The sequence below is a fragment of the Enhydra lutris genome, unplaced genomic scaffold (assembly GCF_002288905.1).
Source record: "Enhydra lutris kenyoni isolate GAN:26980312 unplaced genomic scaffold, ASM228890v2 scaffoldscaffold1, whole genome shotgun sequence".
In the NCBI taxonomy this organism is placed as follows: Eukaryota; Metazoa; Chordata; class Mammalia; order Carnivora; family Mustelidae; genus Enhydra; species Enhydra lutris.
In genome coordinates, this window is record NW_019154085.1 from 19,285,298 (window position 1) to 19,303,767 (window position 18,470).

Genomic DNA, 18,470 nt, shown 5'->3' on the forward strand with positions numbered 1-18,470 from the left:
ACAAAAGCAGTCTTACAGACTATGTTTGGACAAAACACTTTGTGTGGAAGGTTCATTCAAGGCAGATGTGACAGCATTGTGGCAGAAGGATCAGAGAAGCTTCTAGTCACTCAGGTACCAGAATTCTCTGTTCTGGCAGAACAGGACCATAAATGAATCCTAAGTACTCTAAGCCTAGAGTACTTCAGCGGATTAGATTCCCCAACTTGCCAAATCCTACTGCAGGACAATCCCCATATCTTGAAGACTATTAGGTTGAAACCAGAGCTAAGATGCCATTTGGCAGTTAAATCCACAGATCTCCCTTTTAGTAGCAAAAATGGAGCTGGAGATAAGGGTAGGAATCATCAGGGAGTTGAAACTAATGAAAAGAAAGAGAGAATGCAATGAAGTGGGAAGAGAAAACTAAAAAAACGAAGCGAAGGAACTGCAACATTAAAGGTGTAGGCAGAGGACGAAGAACCAGAAGTGACTGAGGAAAAAGAGAATTCGGAGAACCAGGAGTGTGCCTTCCAAGTCAAGGCAGAAGAATTCCTGGTCCAACACTGTATTCCAGAGAAGTCCAGTAGAATAAGAAACTGAAAAGGGTCAATCAGATTTGGCAAAACCGATGGAAGAGCTAATGAGCAGAGGCAGAAGAACCTTCTATAGGAGGAGTGATGTTTCTTCTCTGGGTGGAAGGAGGACAAGGAGGACGGATGTAGACGTAGACAAGTTTATAAAAGGGCTGGCAGAATTATTGCCTAATCACTCCTATATCTCTATGAAATAGAAGGTAAAGGCACTTCCCGAGTGACCAGGGCTGGGTCTTTAATCTCATTTTAGAATCACAGGTGCTGGGGTGCCTGGGTGGCTCAGTCATTAAGTGTCTGCCTTTGACTCAGGTCATGATCCCAGGCTCCTGGGATCAAGCCCCACCTCGGGCTCCCTGCTCTGTGGGAAGCCTGCTTCTCCCTCTCCCACTCCCCCTGCTTGTGTTCTGTCTCTCTCTGTCAAAAAAAAAAAAAAAAGAAAAGAAAAAAAAGAATCACAGGTGCTGAAATAAATCAATATGATGACAGCTACTGATATAAATGGAAGGGAACTTCCCTAAGCTACCCACTGGCACCTATACCCAGACTCTGCCTTTTCTCTTACTTCCTGCTCCAAGCAAAGGCCAACCCCCCACCTACATGATTCTTTCTCACTCAACCATATCATTCTAGCAATTCTTTCTCTCCTAGGTAGTTCACATCAACATAGAAAACATGCTGTTATTTCTTCCATTAAAACAAAAATCAAACTTCCCCTCTGGTTACTCCCCATCTCTCTCTCCATGCCCTTACAGCAAAACTTCTCAAGAGTTCTCTGTTCTTGTCACTTATTTCTCTCCTGTTCCATGTCAAACTCACTCCAATCAGACCTTCTCTCCCACTGCTCAATTCAAATTGCTCTCATTAAGGTCACTCATTACCTCCACATTCCTATAGCCCATGATCAATTCTCAGTGCTCATGTTATCTGACCTACGTATCAGCTTATGTCAAAACTGATCTGAAGACACATTCTTTGTGTGGCTTGTTGAACACACTAGGGTCCTCTCCCTCACTATGCACTCCTCCTCTGCTGGTTGCTCCTCCCCTCTCTACCCTCTTAAGGCGAATGCCCCAGTGCTCAGACTTCCTCTTCTCCTCGGTTGACTTGCATTTTTATAGTTACCAAGTCTGCTATTTGTACTTTTGGGATACCCTGCTAGGTTGTTAGCAGTTACTCTGCAAAGCGTGCTTCTCTCTTCCTCCCTTTTTAAAAAATAAAGAACAGTCCAGCTGAAGGTCTAAGGGTGGCTCAGTGAACTGCTTCTTGGTGTGACCACGCACCCAGAAATCCCCTTAGCTTCTCGTCAGCTTCTAGTTCCAGGAGAGATGGACCTGCTGGAAGACTGACCTTCATATGAGTAGGAGTAGTCCTACTCAAAATAAGAAATACCTTGATTACATAAATCCTCTCCTTCAAAAGTCACTAGTATGCCTGTGCATGCATTATTTTCCTATTTTTTTTTTTAAAGATTTTATTTCACAGACAGAGAGATCACAAGTAGGCAAAGAGGCAGGCAGAGAGAGGGAGAAGCAGACTCTCTGCTGAGCAGAGAGCCCAATGAGGGGCTTGATCTCAGGATCCCAAGATCATGACCCGAGCCGAAGGCAGAGGCTTAACCCACTGGGCCATCCAGGCACCCCTATTTTCCTATTTTTATCCTCTGAGAATATTGTGATTTTGGAGGTAAGAGCTAATAAAAAAAACAATGAGGCCTCTCTATCTATCAGAATTCCTTTTTAGCACCCACAGTTAATTATCAAGGCCCAGAAGTAGAAACTGCTATATTATCTTTTTAAGTGAGGAAATTAATAAAAAGTCGTAGTTAAGACGCCTTTAAATGTGAGATATTTAAGAAGCATCAGTTAAGGTCTCGTAGCTTTTATGAGACTACCTAGTCAAGGCTGCTTAAATTCTTACACCATTATTTCTTAATCCACATGACAACAGCTGAACATCCACCCTGCGATTATGAGGTGAACTCAGACTGTGCTTACCTTGTATTTTGAAGTATCCCAGTTGTGGACTATGCGTGCCGGGATGAGGAAACTGTCGTCCACATGGCAGCTGCTGCAGTAATACCATCCACTGTAATTGCACACCTTGGCCTTCCCATTGGAGAGACCTATGGATCGCTGGCATCCTGTCCAAGCAGAAGAATGAGTCTCTGATTAGTGTTGTACTTTTTTTTTTTTTAAGATTGTATTTATTTATTTGACAGAGGCGCAGCGAGAGAGAGAGACAACAAGCAGGGGCAGGGGGAGAGGGAGAAGCAGGCTCCCCACCGAGCAGAGAGCCCAACGCGGGACTCGATCCCAGGACCCTGGGATCATGACCTGAGCACAAGAAGGCAGACGCTTAACGAATGAGCCACCCAGGCACCTGTAGTGTTGTACTTTTAACACCACAGAACAGGTTACACAACCCTCAAACAAAAGTCCGCAAAAGGAAAGAAAAAGAAAAAACTTCAGAGAATACATGTATAGATGTGTCCTTCTCTTCCTAGCCCTATATCCTCAACCTCTTACCTTCTACGGGGCTGTCATAACTGGAATCTAATATGGTCCAGTTTCTGGTCTCTTCTGTGTCTTCTGCACACAGTACTCAGAGATCAGCCTCTCTACAACCCCACTACTAGCACTTCACTTTTCCTCATAAGCTCTCTTTCCACCACCAGACATTTTGCTGGGGACTTCTCATAAAGGATCTTATTTAACGTGTACAACACATCTGTGAGATGGTTTTAGCCAATCTGAGGTCACCGAACCTGGAAGAGGTGGAGTCTTGATTCGGCTCTAAGCTTGTCTGAGTTTAAAATGATTCTAAAAACTGGTACGCAGTCTTCCTTTACTTACCTAGTCAATGAATCCCCCGACTGGCCCTATATCACCTTTCCAACTCTCTACTCCTACTACTCTCCAATGGAAATAGAACTTCTTTATTGCAATCAGAGAACTCTCCTTGCTATTCCCCAAATAAACAGTGTGCTCACTCGACCCTCCACACGTTGGTGCATATTACGTCTCCTTACACAAAACCCTCTTCTCTGATTTCCACTTTGCCAAATCCTGCCCATTACTCAAGACCAGTGGCTGCTGGCAAGTCATTGCTAAGGCCCGAGGAAATCCATGATTCTGCGAGCATTGTCCTGGGACTCTCGGGGGGACTGGTAATAACCTAGGCCCTGTCACAAAGAAGCCATGCTTTTTCTTCAGGTAGGAGGCACTACATTCTCTTGGTGAGTACAGAAATCCCATCAGAACCCAAGGAACTAAATCAGGGCAGCCCAGAACAGGTAATCATGATTATACAAAGAGCAACATTATCCTGGCATTTCTGATCAACCGCTTTCATTTCAGAAATCTATTTCTGGATCATGGCTGGATTAAGAACTGCACTGACCAAAGAAATCTCACATTAAGCCTATTTAATGATAACATCATCACCCCCCTCCTCCTCATCATCACCATATCCATCACTGTGGAACCTCATGTCCATTAAAGGAGCTCTGAACAGTCTATTTAACAAACTGCTAACCTAAGAAAAAACTAATTCACATGAACTCCATGAATGAAAATATCACAAAAACTCAAAGGACTTTAGTTTTCATCACAAATAAAATGGTATCAGTAATCAAGCAGTCTAGCTGTGCATTCTCCAGGAAGAGAATTAGATCCTATTGCTTTAAAGACAAGAGGTACTAAAAGACAGTACATAAGGGCATCGGTATTACGCTTCAAAAGCTGCAAACTGCTCCTTCCTGGAATGGCTGTTTCTTTACTGTTGAGTAGCAGCAAAATCAGAACGCCCCTGTTTTTCGGACGGGCTGAGCAATGAGATGTGTGCGACAAACAGAGCAGCAGCAAACACACACGCCGCTGCTGTCGCTGAGGGGAGGTGTGGTCGGTCACAATGAGCGGGCTGTGAGCTCTGGAATGTGTTTGCTGCACTCACTGACTGTAGTACTGCACATCTGGCATTTAGCACACGCTTCCGGAAACTACTGTGCCTTTTTATGTGCTTGTCCAACAAGAACCACACTAGAAACTCCTCAAAGCAATTTCTTATCCTCAGTACTTAACACAGAGCTTTACATACAGCAGATCATCAATAGCTGTTTATGCAGAAAGGATGGTAAATTGAATATTACTTGGACACACATACACCTGGATATAAAGAGATTGTAATTTCTCAAAGCTCTTTCAGAACCAATTCCCCTAACCAAGTCACCTGCCTCTTAAAACAGCATTCTTTTGTTAATAACCCCGTGAAAAATATGTTGCCCATTCTAAGAATTACATATTGCTCATGTGATCATATATGGACTGTGGAGCAGAATTCAGTGGAACTTGACGCATCCTAGACACTGGGATATTGTTGTTTCCAAAAATTCGCTGATGGTCAAATTGAACACTGAAATGACGATGAATAAAACTCGGTCTTTTCTAAGGATTTAGAAAGTAATCATGGTCCTGCAGGAATTCCAGGTCATCACTATAGTTTAAACTCACCACAGAATATAACAAAAATAAATTTGGGTCACTTTAGCTTTCTGGTTGTTTGAATTTTAGATGTAATTAACATTAGCAAGCATTTGCTGGATATTTATATATGCTTTAGTGGGTACTATTGTGTATATCAGTCTATAGTTTTTAATGACTTTATTATAATTTTTAGATGTAACATACATAAGCAATATTAAAATACACAAATACGCATTTTTAAGAAAGTATATGTTCTAAAAATGTGTATCTCAACCAGGCACGCAGGTCCAAAGCCTAACACACTGGGGGTTCAACTACACGGGCTAACTAAATTAGCTAAGCATTCTTACCACCTCGTGCACTGGTCTCCAGGCTCATCAAAGAGAGAAGGGCTGACAGAGTGTGGCTAGCGCTCGCTCAGGCTTTAGGTTAGACAGAAGCAACAGTTCTTGGGTGTCTTTACCTTCATACCTTATTTAGAACGATGCTCTCCTACTTGCCAAGCTGAAATCACCCCTAATGATCCAGAAGTAGGTCTGAACCTATTTGCATGCTTAGGACTGTTTTGGATACATGGTGTACAGACAAGCACAAGTCCAAGTTAGAAAGCCCATTCTTGCCTAGGACAGACTATGAATTTGACCCATCAAACTCTCTAAGTCTGCTTTCCACACTGCAAAGGAAGGGGCCATCCTAAATCAGTGGCTTGCCAAATTCAGTGAGTGTCAGAATTTTCTGAAGAAGCCTGTGAAGGGGTGCCTGGGTGGCTCAGTGGGTTAAAGCCTCTGCCTTCAGCTCAGGTCATGATGTCAGGGTCCTGGGATTGAGCCCCACATCAGGCTCTCTGCTCAGTAGGGAGCCTGTTTCCCTCTCTCTCTCTCTCTACCTGCTTCTCTGCCTGCTTGTGATCTCTGTCAAATAAATAAATAAATCTTAAAAAAAGAAGCCTGTGAAAAATGTAGACCCCTCCCCCACCCCAACTCCCACCCATAAGACTTTGATTCTGTAGCTCTGGATTAGGGCCCAGGAACCTGTATTTCTCCCCAACCAGCCAACTACCACCAGAGACACTGGTGGGGGAAAAGCTGAGGATGGCTCCCTGGTTTCCAGGTGGCTGCTAAGGCCCCTCCAGGCTCTAAAATTCTAATTCTATTCAAGCGCAGAGGGTGTGCAGCCCCTCAAATGAAAACCTTGTAAATGGTCATGTAGTATACTCTCTCAGCTTCCAAAATCAACATTTTAGGTTCCCAGTCAATTTCTAAAAATCTGCTATGTAGAAACAACCTGAGTTCATTTTACCAGTGTTTTCCCACAGCATTCACAGTCTCCACTGAGAAGCATCTTACTTGGTTTAGAATTAAAACTTTTAATCTCCAAATTCAACATAGTATTTGTTATTGAAAGAACACAGGATGGTCAAAGAAGATTAGAGGCTAGTGGCCTAATGCAGATTCATTTTCTAAAAAACACCACTTACCATTTATTTGAAGAAGGAAACACCTATTTTTTCAATTAATTTTAAGATTCCTTCTTTAATATCATACTAGCAAATCAGAGACTAAAAATGTCTAAACAATTCCCCTAAAGCTATATGATCTGGATTTTACTTTATCACTGTGATGTTTTCAACAGGGCAAAAAATGTGTTTTTGTAATAACGACTATGACAAAAACATTTTTGAAGGGTGCCAAAGCTGGACTCTGACAAGCGACATTATGGGGAGAAAAACAGAACCGCAAAGCAGAGACAAAAGATAATTAATTGAAATAACTAATTAGAGCTTATTTACATATTATATTTTTATGTACTTTCAAACAGACTTTTGAATAATACTTCTAAATTAAGGGGTATTTGTAGTAGGGAACCCTCCACATATTGGATCAAAGCAAATACATTCTTTCCAGTCTCTTTTTGAAACTTTTCAGAGGGTGTTCAATTCATAGGAACAAAAAACTATCTCACAAGAGAACTCACTGGCCTTTTTTTTTTTATTGCTTCCCACCCCACTTCAAATCTTTAATGAACACATGCTCTGAAGAGCTTAGCTTCCCCTCTGGTACTCTTTTGGAAACAAATGTTACCATTTAACTGAAATCCTATTTGCTGCATGTACAGTCCATTTCCCAAATGGCCTTTCACTAAAGACGACCAAAAGAATCTGTTGCCAGGGGTTGAAGCAGAAATTTTGGCATAATTCTCCACAAAGGCACAAGCTTTCTTCTAACAAGTGTACCTAGTTAGCTCAATTGGCGGCAATGTGGCATTATTGAAGCCGAGATCTTGAGGAGAAGCCAACCACCTTCTCACTGCCTCATGGCTACCAAACCTGCCCTCCTTCCCCTGACCAGCAGCTGGAAAATTCATGGGCATAAGAGGAAAATGACAGGAGCTGTGGCTAGATCCAGGTGGATCTCCCTAAGGAAAGAACTCACACAATGCCTTCTAAGTGTGATCAGCCACACTACCTCCTTTACTCAGTTTGGCAAAGTAAATTTGGTATTTTGGTTTGGAAGGTAGAAAATGCTCTAAGAAAAAAAACAAAGGCAAACAAAAAGAAAGAAGAGAAGGAGTCTTTATAAAAAAGGGAGGAAAAGAGGTAAGAGTAAGAGGATAAATTTTCATTTTCTCTGTTAAAAGTGAAAAAACTGGCAAGTTTCATACCCTCTTTTACTGTATGCACACAGTGGAGGTGGCCATAGGAAGGGCAAAAGGACTGTCCTTGCCCCCTCACCCCTGCTGTCCAGTGCCCTGGTGCGGGACAATGACCTGTGCTAAGCACTTTGTAAAATGGGGATTGAAGGCCTGGACTTTATCCAAAGCTCTACAAACCAGATTTTCCAAAATGAAGGAAAACAGAAATGTGGGGGGCAGGTTTTCAATGACTTGCTACTTTATAAGAATCAGCAGGAAAAAGGTCATACAGAACTCTGTTTTCCTAGCTTACAGTCTACAACCATTGACTCACTGTTGACTGAAAATACAGATAGCATCCGGCAATCCCATGCAGCTGTCTCTCGCTTCCACAATGTTTGCATGCAACAGACCTGGGGACTACCCCTTCTTTCAACCTCCAACCACCCCCAACCTCCTTCCCAGGTGCAATCTCCAAGATCATCCTTTCTTGACCATCCTCTGCCTCTGGGACCAGCCAACACTGTTTTTTGTGGTTAGCTCCTTACTTCCCACCAACCTTGAGCTCCTAGATTCATCAGAATTATTTCACCAAAATAGAGGCTGCTGTCAACTTCTGGGTCAACCTACATCTGCAGGCTTTCTACACCTACCTCTCTTTGGGCTTCTATTTTTGGCCGCAATGATGTGGCTCTGGAGGGCATGTGCCAGCTCTTCTGCCAGGTTGCCCAGGGGAAGCATGAGGGTGCCCAATGTCTCCTGAAGATGCAAAATCAGGGCAGAGGAGAACTGACCTGGGCCCTTTAGGATCATCAAGGCGGTTCTACCCGCACAGACCTCCATTTCTATGACTTCCTGGAGAGCCACTTCCTAGATGAGGAGGTGAAACTCATCAAGAAGATGGCAACCACCTAACTTCTGCAAGCTGGGCTGGACTAGCATCTCCTGTAAAGACTCACCCTCAAGAAGGACTAGGAGCCTCTGGAGCCCAGTGGTCTTTGAGGGGTTCCTCTGTATTCCCCAGGTGCCAGGGCATCTGTTTCCTGCAGCCACTAAGCAGTTTCTTTAACACCCTGAAGCCCCCTCCTCAGCTGTGGACCAAATGAAAACTATAAAGTTTTTACAGAAAAAAAATAAAAAGAAAACATAAAGCCTGTCTATGCTGGATAAAAGCTTTAATGTTTGTTTACTCTTCATAGAATGTTTTACTAAGATTACAAATCATATGAAATACATTAATAAATACCAAGTAGATTCCAACTCAAGTTGAGAAGTGTCAAGATTCATTGGTCTTTCAGGTAAACAAGATTGAGAGACTAAAGTCAATATTTAGTCAAAATTTATCTTGAAAGGCAATAAATCTTGATTTTTGCCAAGGCAAGTAAGTAAATATGTGCACTGTTCTAGAGATTCTGACTGCTTTTCTGTCTACTAAATAGCTACACTGAATTAAAAGTATCTGTGACACAGATTTTCACTTCCAAAGACATGGTTTGGAAGATGTTTATAATACGGTGCTTTAGTACCAATATTATGGTAATGTAAGGTCAGAGAAGGTTAACAATGAAACTGTTTCTCTATCTAGTATACTTAAATATTTAAATATTTAAATTTAAATCTAGTATATTTAAATTAAAAATACTAAACTTAGTATTTTTTTCACACTTGTTTTCTTAATAGTTTATGACAAATTTTCTCATTAATTTCTGTGCCTCTCAAGAAAATAGTAAGTAATTTTAAATGAAAACAGTAAGTAATTTTAAATGAATAATAAATAGGTAAATAGATAAACAAATATATACTACTTACTATATGCCAGGCACAGTTATAAGTACCTCACACACACACATATTTATTATCAATTCTACAAGGTAGGTATTATTCCCATTTTATGGATTAAGAAACTGAGGCAGAGTGTGATAAAGTATTCTGTCTGTGGTTAAACAGTTAAGAAAGAAGACAGAGCTTAATAGAAGTAGCTGATGTAGTACTTGATGAGAAACGCTAATATATATATGGATGAATTTCCATGTAGCTATTTCCTATATATAAAGGTATTTAAAAATGATCTCTTTGTATATGGCAATACGATAAGTACAGGAAATATAAATCAATTATACAAAAGAGCATAAGTTACTTTGTCAATGAATTAGCCTAGGACCTCACAGCATTAGCATCACCCTGAATATGAAGGATGAAGGGGACAAGAGTACAAATCTAGATGGTGGAAAGTTCAAGATAGTAAGAGATAAGCCAAGGAGGAAGCAATAGCTCTAATTGTGGAGACAGGGGAAGGCTGTGCAGGCATGGGGCATTTGAACTGGGCCTTGAAAAAGAAGAGATTTTGGAAGACGACAGCTCAGAAAAATAGGGGCATGTTTGGAAAATGTTGATTATCCAGATGTCTGAAGCTCCCTGTAATGAGAGAGGTTTTAGGAAAAAAGAACTTGGAATCATAAACTATAGCTGAAACCTAAGAATCCTGAATGTTTAGGAGGAGGAATCCTTACTAACCAGTAAGATATAGGAAGAGCTAGAGTTGTTTGAAGTAATCTGAGCTTCGGAAAGATGAACTGGCAAGAAAAAAAAGAAAAAGGAAGGGGACAGGACAAGTTGATAAGTTATTGCACCAGTCTGGGCGTAAGTAGGCAGTGAGCTTGGGAGCAGGAAGGGGAAAGAGAAGGAGATACTACGGAGATGAACTGAAACATTTTTGGTAACTAATGTGGAAAGGACTGGGATTGTCAAAGATGCCCGTGATATTATATGAGAAATCCATCAGTCAGAAGGGGCAGGTGGTTTCAGGGAGAAAATGCTGTTTGTTTGGGGTGTTAAGACCAAAAGACAGAGTGCAAAAATTTTGAGCTACCAGATCTTCTGATTCCCAAAGCTCAGCTGACTGAGATTCATTCCCCATTACTGTACAAACAAATTTGAATTTGATTTTCTGTTATGTGACTGAGAGCATCTGATGTATTTGATACTGAATAATGGCTGGTTAAGAGTTCTCTTTATGTAACCTAATATTTTTACCTAGAGCTACCCATTAAGATGCTAAGGTCTCATTATAAACCATTAGGTGGTGCGATATAATCAACATACATTTCCATAGAAGACATTTATTTCTTTATAAAGAAGTAAGTAAAAGACAAGTGAGGAAGAGATGACAGCACAGTGGTTCTCAACTTTGTGACAGCACAAAGGGCAAAATAAGAGGTCCGAATATGGACACTATTAAATCACTTTTCCCTGCAAGTAACAGATACATGGTCTATCATGGGAAGGAGGAAAGCCCTTTCACCAGCTCTACTTTCTTAGCCGAAAGAAAAGATTCGTGCCACTACGTTCGTTTAGAGTAGAGAGGTATCAGAGAAGCCTTATCCACACTGTACCACCATCTCCTCGATTACCTGCCAGGAACACTGGCTCTTTTCTTCATGAAGTAATCCTTCTGGTGAAACACTTGCAACCAGTAACTCTTATTTGGAAAACTGCAGAAAGGGAAAGGGCTGAACTAATCTGATTATTTTAAACATAAATGTGGTCAGCAGTGGGAATATTGTCCCTCTGTCACAGTCTACTTCCTGCTGCCAGTTGTCTCTTAAACACAGGAGTAGCAGGATTCCCCATATTGTACCCTGCAACCCTAGACAAGGAAGGGAGTTCAGCCTCATCATCCTTGTAATAAAGCAAATGCTGGTCTGGGCTACTTGGAACTTACACACTGAAAGCTTTGGGGGAAGTTGTCTTATTTAATCAACAGTCTTGGATGCTTGGGTGGCTCAGTTGGTTAAGTATCTGCCTTTGGCTCCAGTCATGATCCCAGAGTCCTGGGATTGAGTTCCACACCAACCTCCTTGCTGAGCGGGAGTCTGGTTCTCCCTCTCCCCCTGCTCATACTCTCTCTCTCTCTCAAATAAATAAACAAAATCTTTAAAAAAAAAAAAAAAAATCAATGGTCTTACTGGAATGTTCCTCTGAACCAGTGCCAAGCCATATACAAACCCGAGACAAAAGAAAAATTCAGTCATACTGATCCTATCTCTAAAATTTTACATTTTATTCATCATGGATTTTTTTGACATTAATTTAGACTTTTAAATGATGTTACATGTAAGATATTATTTATCTCAATACTGAGTGGTTGGGGGAGGCATCCTCCTAAGTTGTATGCCCAAAGCAATTGCCTCACTCCCCCTACAGAGTTCAGCCCTTTACTGAACCCTTTTGCCTCACAGAGTTTGCTGTGTACCCCAACGATCAACTTCCTACAGTGATTCTCCCTGATCTTTAACATTCTATTAAACCACCACTACCTCTCTTTTTGTGGCACAGCACTTTATAAAGAAGTGAGGAAACCTGAGTGAGGAAGAGAAGACACAGCTGGTAGGCCATGTTTCTTGACAGCACAGTGGTTCCATCTCTATTTCAATGGCTTTGAAAGGTCAATAACCTCTTACTGGCTTAGAAGTTCAGATTATCTTTTTGGTTTCCCTGAGAAGCAAGCTGCCTTTCTTTGGTCTTCTCTGGAATCTATGTTTCCTTCCGGCTTATACGCAGAAGTCTCTATGTACACCAGCCTTATCCGGCCTGTCGCTTCTGTGACAAACACTCCCGGTAGGGGCTTCTCAGACTTCTCTTTCACGTCACTCCCCACTCTGAATGCCTGCTCCTCTTTCCTTATATTTTTTTGTGAGTCTCATCCCTTTGAACTCTACAGGGTCTTTACAACACAACCTTCCCTCTTCTTCGCTAAAACCCTCGAAAAACCCTGACAGCATCTCTTAGAGTAATTTCTACTTGAGCTATTTTAGTAATGACAACAATTTGATAAAATTAAAGTCATGAGAGTGGATCCAAGTAGTACTAGGAACAGTCTCAAAGTGAAGAGATCACTTTCATCAGCTTCCCTTAAACCCATGCTTGATTTTTTTTCATTTTCACCCAAACCAAATTCTTTATGTTCTAGAAGATTTAGGGACTGCCTTGGCGTACTCTCTTCCTTGATCCTTTTCCCTATGCCTTTTTTGTCTTCTTACCAAGCTTTTCTGTCTTTCTAAAAGCACAGATTTGTTACCACATCCAAAACTAACTTTCAACTGTATGTGTAGTATCTGAAGATAGACTGCTTGAAGCTAGAAGGCAAGACACAAAAAGACATCTACAAGCAGGAAACTCCCATTCATTGGCCATCAAGTTCCCATCTGAAAGGAATTCCCTAGAGGAGTATTCCCAGCATCTCCCCCCTTTGCTTATCTGGCCTCCTCACAGATGGAGACATCAGCTATCTGACTGGTGAGTTTAGAAGAACCCTGGCATGTTCAGTCCAGCCTTCAGGAAGCAGTTTTCCTGTCTGCTGTGGCAAGAAGACATGGCCTTTGGGACTCCAGCTGTGACCATGCGAGTAAGTCCCTCTAATGTAAAGGGTCCATTATATAACAATAAGTGTGATTGATATGCAATACCAGTGATGTTTGGATCTCCATCTTCCTGACCCCTGGGAGCAGAATGAAGAGTTATGATACTTAAACTCTGTAAAGCCCCTATCAAGATGATGGCTCAGACACACAGCATCTACCAATGGGAGTGGGAAGGAAAAAGGAAGGCAGTCAGGCAACACATGGCAGTGGGTGACGAGGATCATACAGGAAAGCTGGGCTCAGCGGCTTGCAAGGAAATCCTGTGCATTACCGGGCACCTTTCATTCAATTCGAATTCTTCATCTTAACAATGGATGAGAAACATCATTTTCCTAAAGGTTTCCCATCTAGTATTAGGCCTCAATAAGACTTCCACTCATCTGGGGCGCCTGGGTGGCTCAGTGGGTTAAGCCACTGCCTTCGGCTCAGGTCATGATCTCAGGGTCCTGGGATCGAGTCCCGCATCGGGTTCTTTGCTCAGCAGGGAGCCTGCTTCCCTCTCTTCCTCTCTGCCTGCCTCTTTGTCTACTTGTGATCTCTCTCTGTCAAATAAATAAATAAAATCTTTAAAAAAAAAAAAAAAAAAGACTTCCACTCATCTAAGAACCTCTTGCATATTTTCTGGGGGGAAAATGCAGTGATGTACAATATTACTGAATTAAATTTGGCACTTTTGGTTCTGGTGGTATTTTGTAACCTACGAACTGCACACAGTCAGCAGTTTAATCTCCCCAAGTTCGAGTGTCGAAGATGCTGGCCAGCAGGACTACTAGCGCTGGCTGCGGCCGTGTAACGCATCCGTGGCAGGGCTGCAGACAGAAGACCAAGCTCTTCTGCCCCTAATGCATTACTTAGCCCACTGAGTCTACACACTTCCCAGCCACCAAATCATGTGTATCTATTATTCTGTCTGGTCTCTAAAAGCCTGGGGGCTAAGAAGAATATCTTTATTGATAAAGATGGAGGAAGAGGGGCGCCTGGGTGGCTCAGTTGGTTAGGCAACTGCCTTCAGCTCAGGCCATGATTCTGGAGTCCCGGGATCGAGTCCCACATTGGGCTCCCTGCTCAGCAGGGAGTCTGCTTCTCCCACTGACCTCTCTCCTCTCATGCTCTCTCTCATGCTCTCTCTCTCTCAAATAATTAAATAAAATCTAAAAAAAAAAAAAAAAAAAGATGGCGGAAGAAACCAAGACTTTCAAATTAAGTCTGTCCTCTGTGTCAGAGGTAGAGGCTTGCTGATTTGACAGGGAAACGATTTTCAGTAAGGCTTTTGATTTAGCCCCACATGATTTACTTACTTCACTGAAAAAAATCAGCAAGATACAACCCTTGGTATATTGATACATACCTGGTCAGAATGTGATTTTCAGCACAGTGACTATATTCAACAATATTCTATTGTATACCTGAAAGTTTCTAAGAGTAGATCTTAAAAAGTCTCACCACCCACACTCCCGATTGGTAACTACGTGAGTGACAAATGTGTTAACTAACCTAATTGTGGTAATTACTTTGCAATATATATGTATATCAAATCGCCACACTGTACACCTGACATTTATACAATGTTATATGTTAGTTATATTTCAAAAAAGCAGGGCAGGGGGGAAGTGAATAAATTCTGGGGATCTAATGTACAGCATGGTGACTACAGTTAAGAAAACTGTCTTGCAGGGATGCCTGGGTAGCTCAGTCAATTAAGCATCTGCCTTCAGTTCAGGTCATCGAGCCCCGCATCAAGCACTGCATCTGGCTCCTTGCTCAGCAGGGAGCCTACTTCTCCCTCTGCCTGCCGCCCCTCCTGCTCATGCTCTCTCTGTCTGACAAATACATAAATAAATATTTTTTTAAAATACTGTATACTTGACAGCTGGTAAGAGAGTAAATCTTAAATGTACTCACGACAACAAAAAAATGTGAACTGTGAGGTGGTGGATGTCTTTACTAACCTTAATTGTGGCAACCATTTCAAAATATATAAGTATACCAAATCATCACAATGTAGACCATAAACTTACACATTATTTGTCCATTATATCCCAATAAAGCTGGGGGAAAATAAAAGAATGTGATTTTCAATCTTCTGGAAACTCACACAAGCCTCCATGTCCTTGGTTTTGGAATCCTAGTTCTCTCCTAGAAGTGGTATGTAACACACACTAAATTAGCTAAAGCTAATAAATGAAATTAATTTTCCTGGTCACCTTTATAATATCTATTTAAAAAGAAACTATTTTAAGCCAAGATTTGAGAGTATATCTGGGTCAGAGAGTGGGATCACAAAGTCACTGGACGTGCACATTATCCCACCACTGTGAGGGCTCTCACCGGGCTGGGCAGACTAGGGCCAGCTTCCCGGCTGCTTCTGAAGCTGCTTAGTCCCAGAAGACCTAGGAAGATACCACTAGAAAGCTCCCCTCCTGAGTGAGTGCAGTCAGTGCTGGAAGGCACCCACTAGCAGCAGACTGGAAATGAGAGAACAAGGTAAACAGGCCAAGGCCGCCTCCTTCTCTGAGGGGCAGCCATATTTAGCACTTTTCCTCCTTTCATCTGGATCGCATTTTTGCTGTCTGTACTGTTGTATAATAGAGAATTGTCTCATCTTTCTCCCTCACTCCTACCAGGGAGTTTCTAAAACTCTTGGAATTTCCTGAGTGATACCAGGGTCTTTATTATTCTTGAGCCCCCTGGATCACAAGTGACCTTATGCTACTGAGGTGGCTTATGGTGGGCCACCAAATAGCTTCGGATAGAGGGTGCTCACCAGAAGGACCAACCACTCACTTGATTAGAGGGTTTAGACTTTGAGCCAGCCTGACCTCTCGAGAAGGAATGGGGACAGGGACACCTGGGTAGTTCGTAGGTTAAGCATCTGCCTTCGGCTCAGGTCATGATCCCAGGATCCTGGGATCGAGTTCCGCATTGGGCTCCTTGCTCACCTGGGAGCCTGCTTCTGCCTCTGCCTGCAGCTTCCCCTGCTTGTGCCTTCTCTCTCTCTCTGAAAAATAAATAAATAAAATCTTTAAAAAAAAAAAAAAAAAGGAATGAGGGCTAGAAACTGAGTTCAATTACAAGGTCAATAATTCAATCAAGCATGCCTATGCAATGAAACCCTAATAAAAACTTTAGATACCGAAACTCTGTGGAACTATTCATGAACTGGTTCATGAATAAACTGATGTGCTAGGAGGGTGACATGCTCTGATTCCATGGGCAAAGAACACAGAAAGTCTGCATTCGGAACCCTCCCAGACCTTGCCTTCTGAGTCTCCTCATTTGTATCCTTTCTAATAAAATAGTAATTATGAGTACAGCACTTTCTGGAATTGTGAGTTGTTTCAGCAAATTATTAACCTGAGAGGGCTGTGGGAACCCCCAGCTAGTCAGTCAGAGTGTGGGTGGCCTAGGGACATCCTGAACTTGTGGCTGGCATCTGCAGTGGGAGCAGCCTTGTGAAGGATCAAGCCCTTCACTCATGGGGTTTGTGCTGTGGGTAGCTAGTGCCAGAGATGAATTGCAGTACACCAGTTGGAATTGAAACAATATGTGCATATGAGAGGAAACGCTGATGGTACAGTGCCTGGAGTAGGGTTTGCACCATGTGTTTGAGGAATCCTAGTCCTACAAAGAGGGGGTCAACTAAGTTTGAAAATGTTGCATATTTATACCTCATGTCAGTACAATAAAGGCTCTAAAAGGTTACATAGTAAAAAAAAAATTTTTTTCCGAGTCTTATTTATTTAAGTAATCTCTACACACAACTGTGGGGCTCAAACTCATGACCCTAAGATCAAGAGTCACACGTTCTTCTGACTGAGCCAGCCAGGCACCCTGTATAGTCAATTTTTTTTTTTTTTAAAGTCCCTGGAAACCTTCAAAATCTTAACTGGCTTTCCAAAAGGGTTATTATTAGAACTGTTTAGTGCACACCTACTATGCACCAGATGCAGAGCCAGGGAGACAGCAATGAACAAGACAACACAGGCAAATACAGCACTAGCAGTCAAGGGGAGGAGACAGGTATTAAATGAACAATTACACAAATGACACTATAACATCAACTATGACAAGTGCTAGAGTAAGAGGTACTAAACCAGCATTACAGGGGAGAGAACTAAATAGGTCCCAAGTCAGTCTGGGGGATTGGTTGGAGAAGGTGTTCTTGAGAAAGTAATGTTGAAGCAGTGATCTGAAGAAAGAGTTGGGGGTAGAGGAGATGCTGGCAATATTCCAGGGAGAGGCAACTGCATGTGCGAAGGCTCTGAGGGGAGTGGGAAGGAATGGTATATTAGAAGAACGTGGTGAAGTCAGTATGTCTGGGACTTGGTGTGTGGGAGGAAGTGACAAGAAGAGCTGAGGTTGAGGAGGTGGGCAGGAGTCAAATCATGCAGGGTCATTTTAGGGATCCTGGTCTTCATGCCAAAAGCTGTGGGAAGCTACTGAAGGACTGTAAAGAGGTCTACCAGGATCAATCTGCAGTTTAATAAGATCACATTCACTACAAGACAAGGTTGGGAAAGGTTAGAATGGAAGCAAGAAAGAAGACTGGTTGGGAGGTCACTGTGGTTGTCTAGGGGAAAGATTACTCTGCCAGTAGCAAAGAAATGAGGGAGGTAAAGGCTATCTCAGAATTCAAATACCAAATATGCTTATCAAGTATAAAATAGAATCTAGGCATAACATCATGGATGTACTAAAAAAGATGCCAGAATGGGAGTAAAAGACTTGAATTATCTCTTTCTTCATTTGTATTCATCACTAAATAGAACCCTGTTAGAACACCATGGTAGTTTCCAGAATGTAAGAAAGACATGGAAACCTGGGGATTATCAGCAGTTGATACCTCAATGGTTAAAATGCTGGACATATGTAGAAGAAACAGTTGAAAGAAATGCACTTACATAACCTAGAGAAAACTGAAGTATGGCTTGATTCATTCACTAAAAACATTCTATGGGTTAGGGCAGTGGTTTCTCAAACTTTGTATGCATGTAAATCAACTGGAAAGTCTGTTAAAATCTCCAGACCCAATTCCAGAGTCCTGACTTCAACAGGGCTAGGGAAGTGTCTAGCCATGTCTCCCCTCACCACTCTCCTGATTCTGATGAAAATGGTGCTCTGATCACTCTGAGAAGTGCGGGGGTCCTGCTTTCAGAAAAGTCAGGAACACATCATAGGACCATGACAAGAGTTCAGGAGACTGGGGTCATGTAGGAAGAATGTTCAATTCTACCTGGGGGATTAGGGTAGGGTAGTCAAGGAAGGCTTATAAAGAAGTCTTTAAGAGTATAAAGGATTTTTTACACTCAAAAGTCTTCAATAAAGCATAATACAAAACTGTACCCAGAACACTGCCTGTAACC

At 42.0% G+C, this 18,470-nt stretch overlaps 1 protein-coding gene across 1 annotated transcript in view; it reads right to left on the reverse strand.

Annotated features, from left to right (window-relative positions):
• LOC111145434 (pleckstrin homology domain containing M3) overlaps positions 1-18,470 on the reverse strand; it is a 156,474-nt gene that overhangs the window by 110,060 nt on the left and 27,944 nt on the right. The window contains exon 3 of the mRNA XM_022500327.1: positions 2,570-2,715. Coding sequence (XP_022356035.1) covers positions 2,570-2,715 — 146 coding nt within the window. The remainder of the gene's footprint in view (positions 1-2,569; positions 2,716-18,470) is intronic.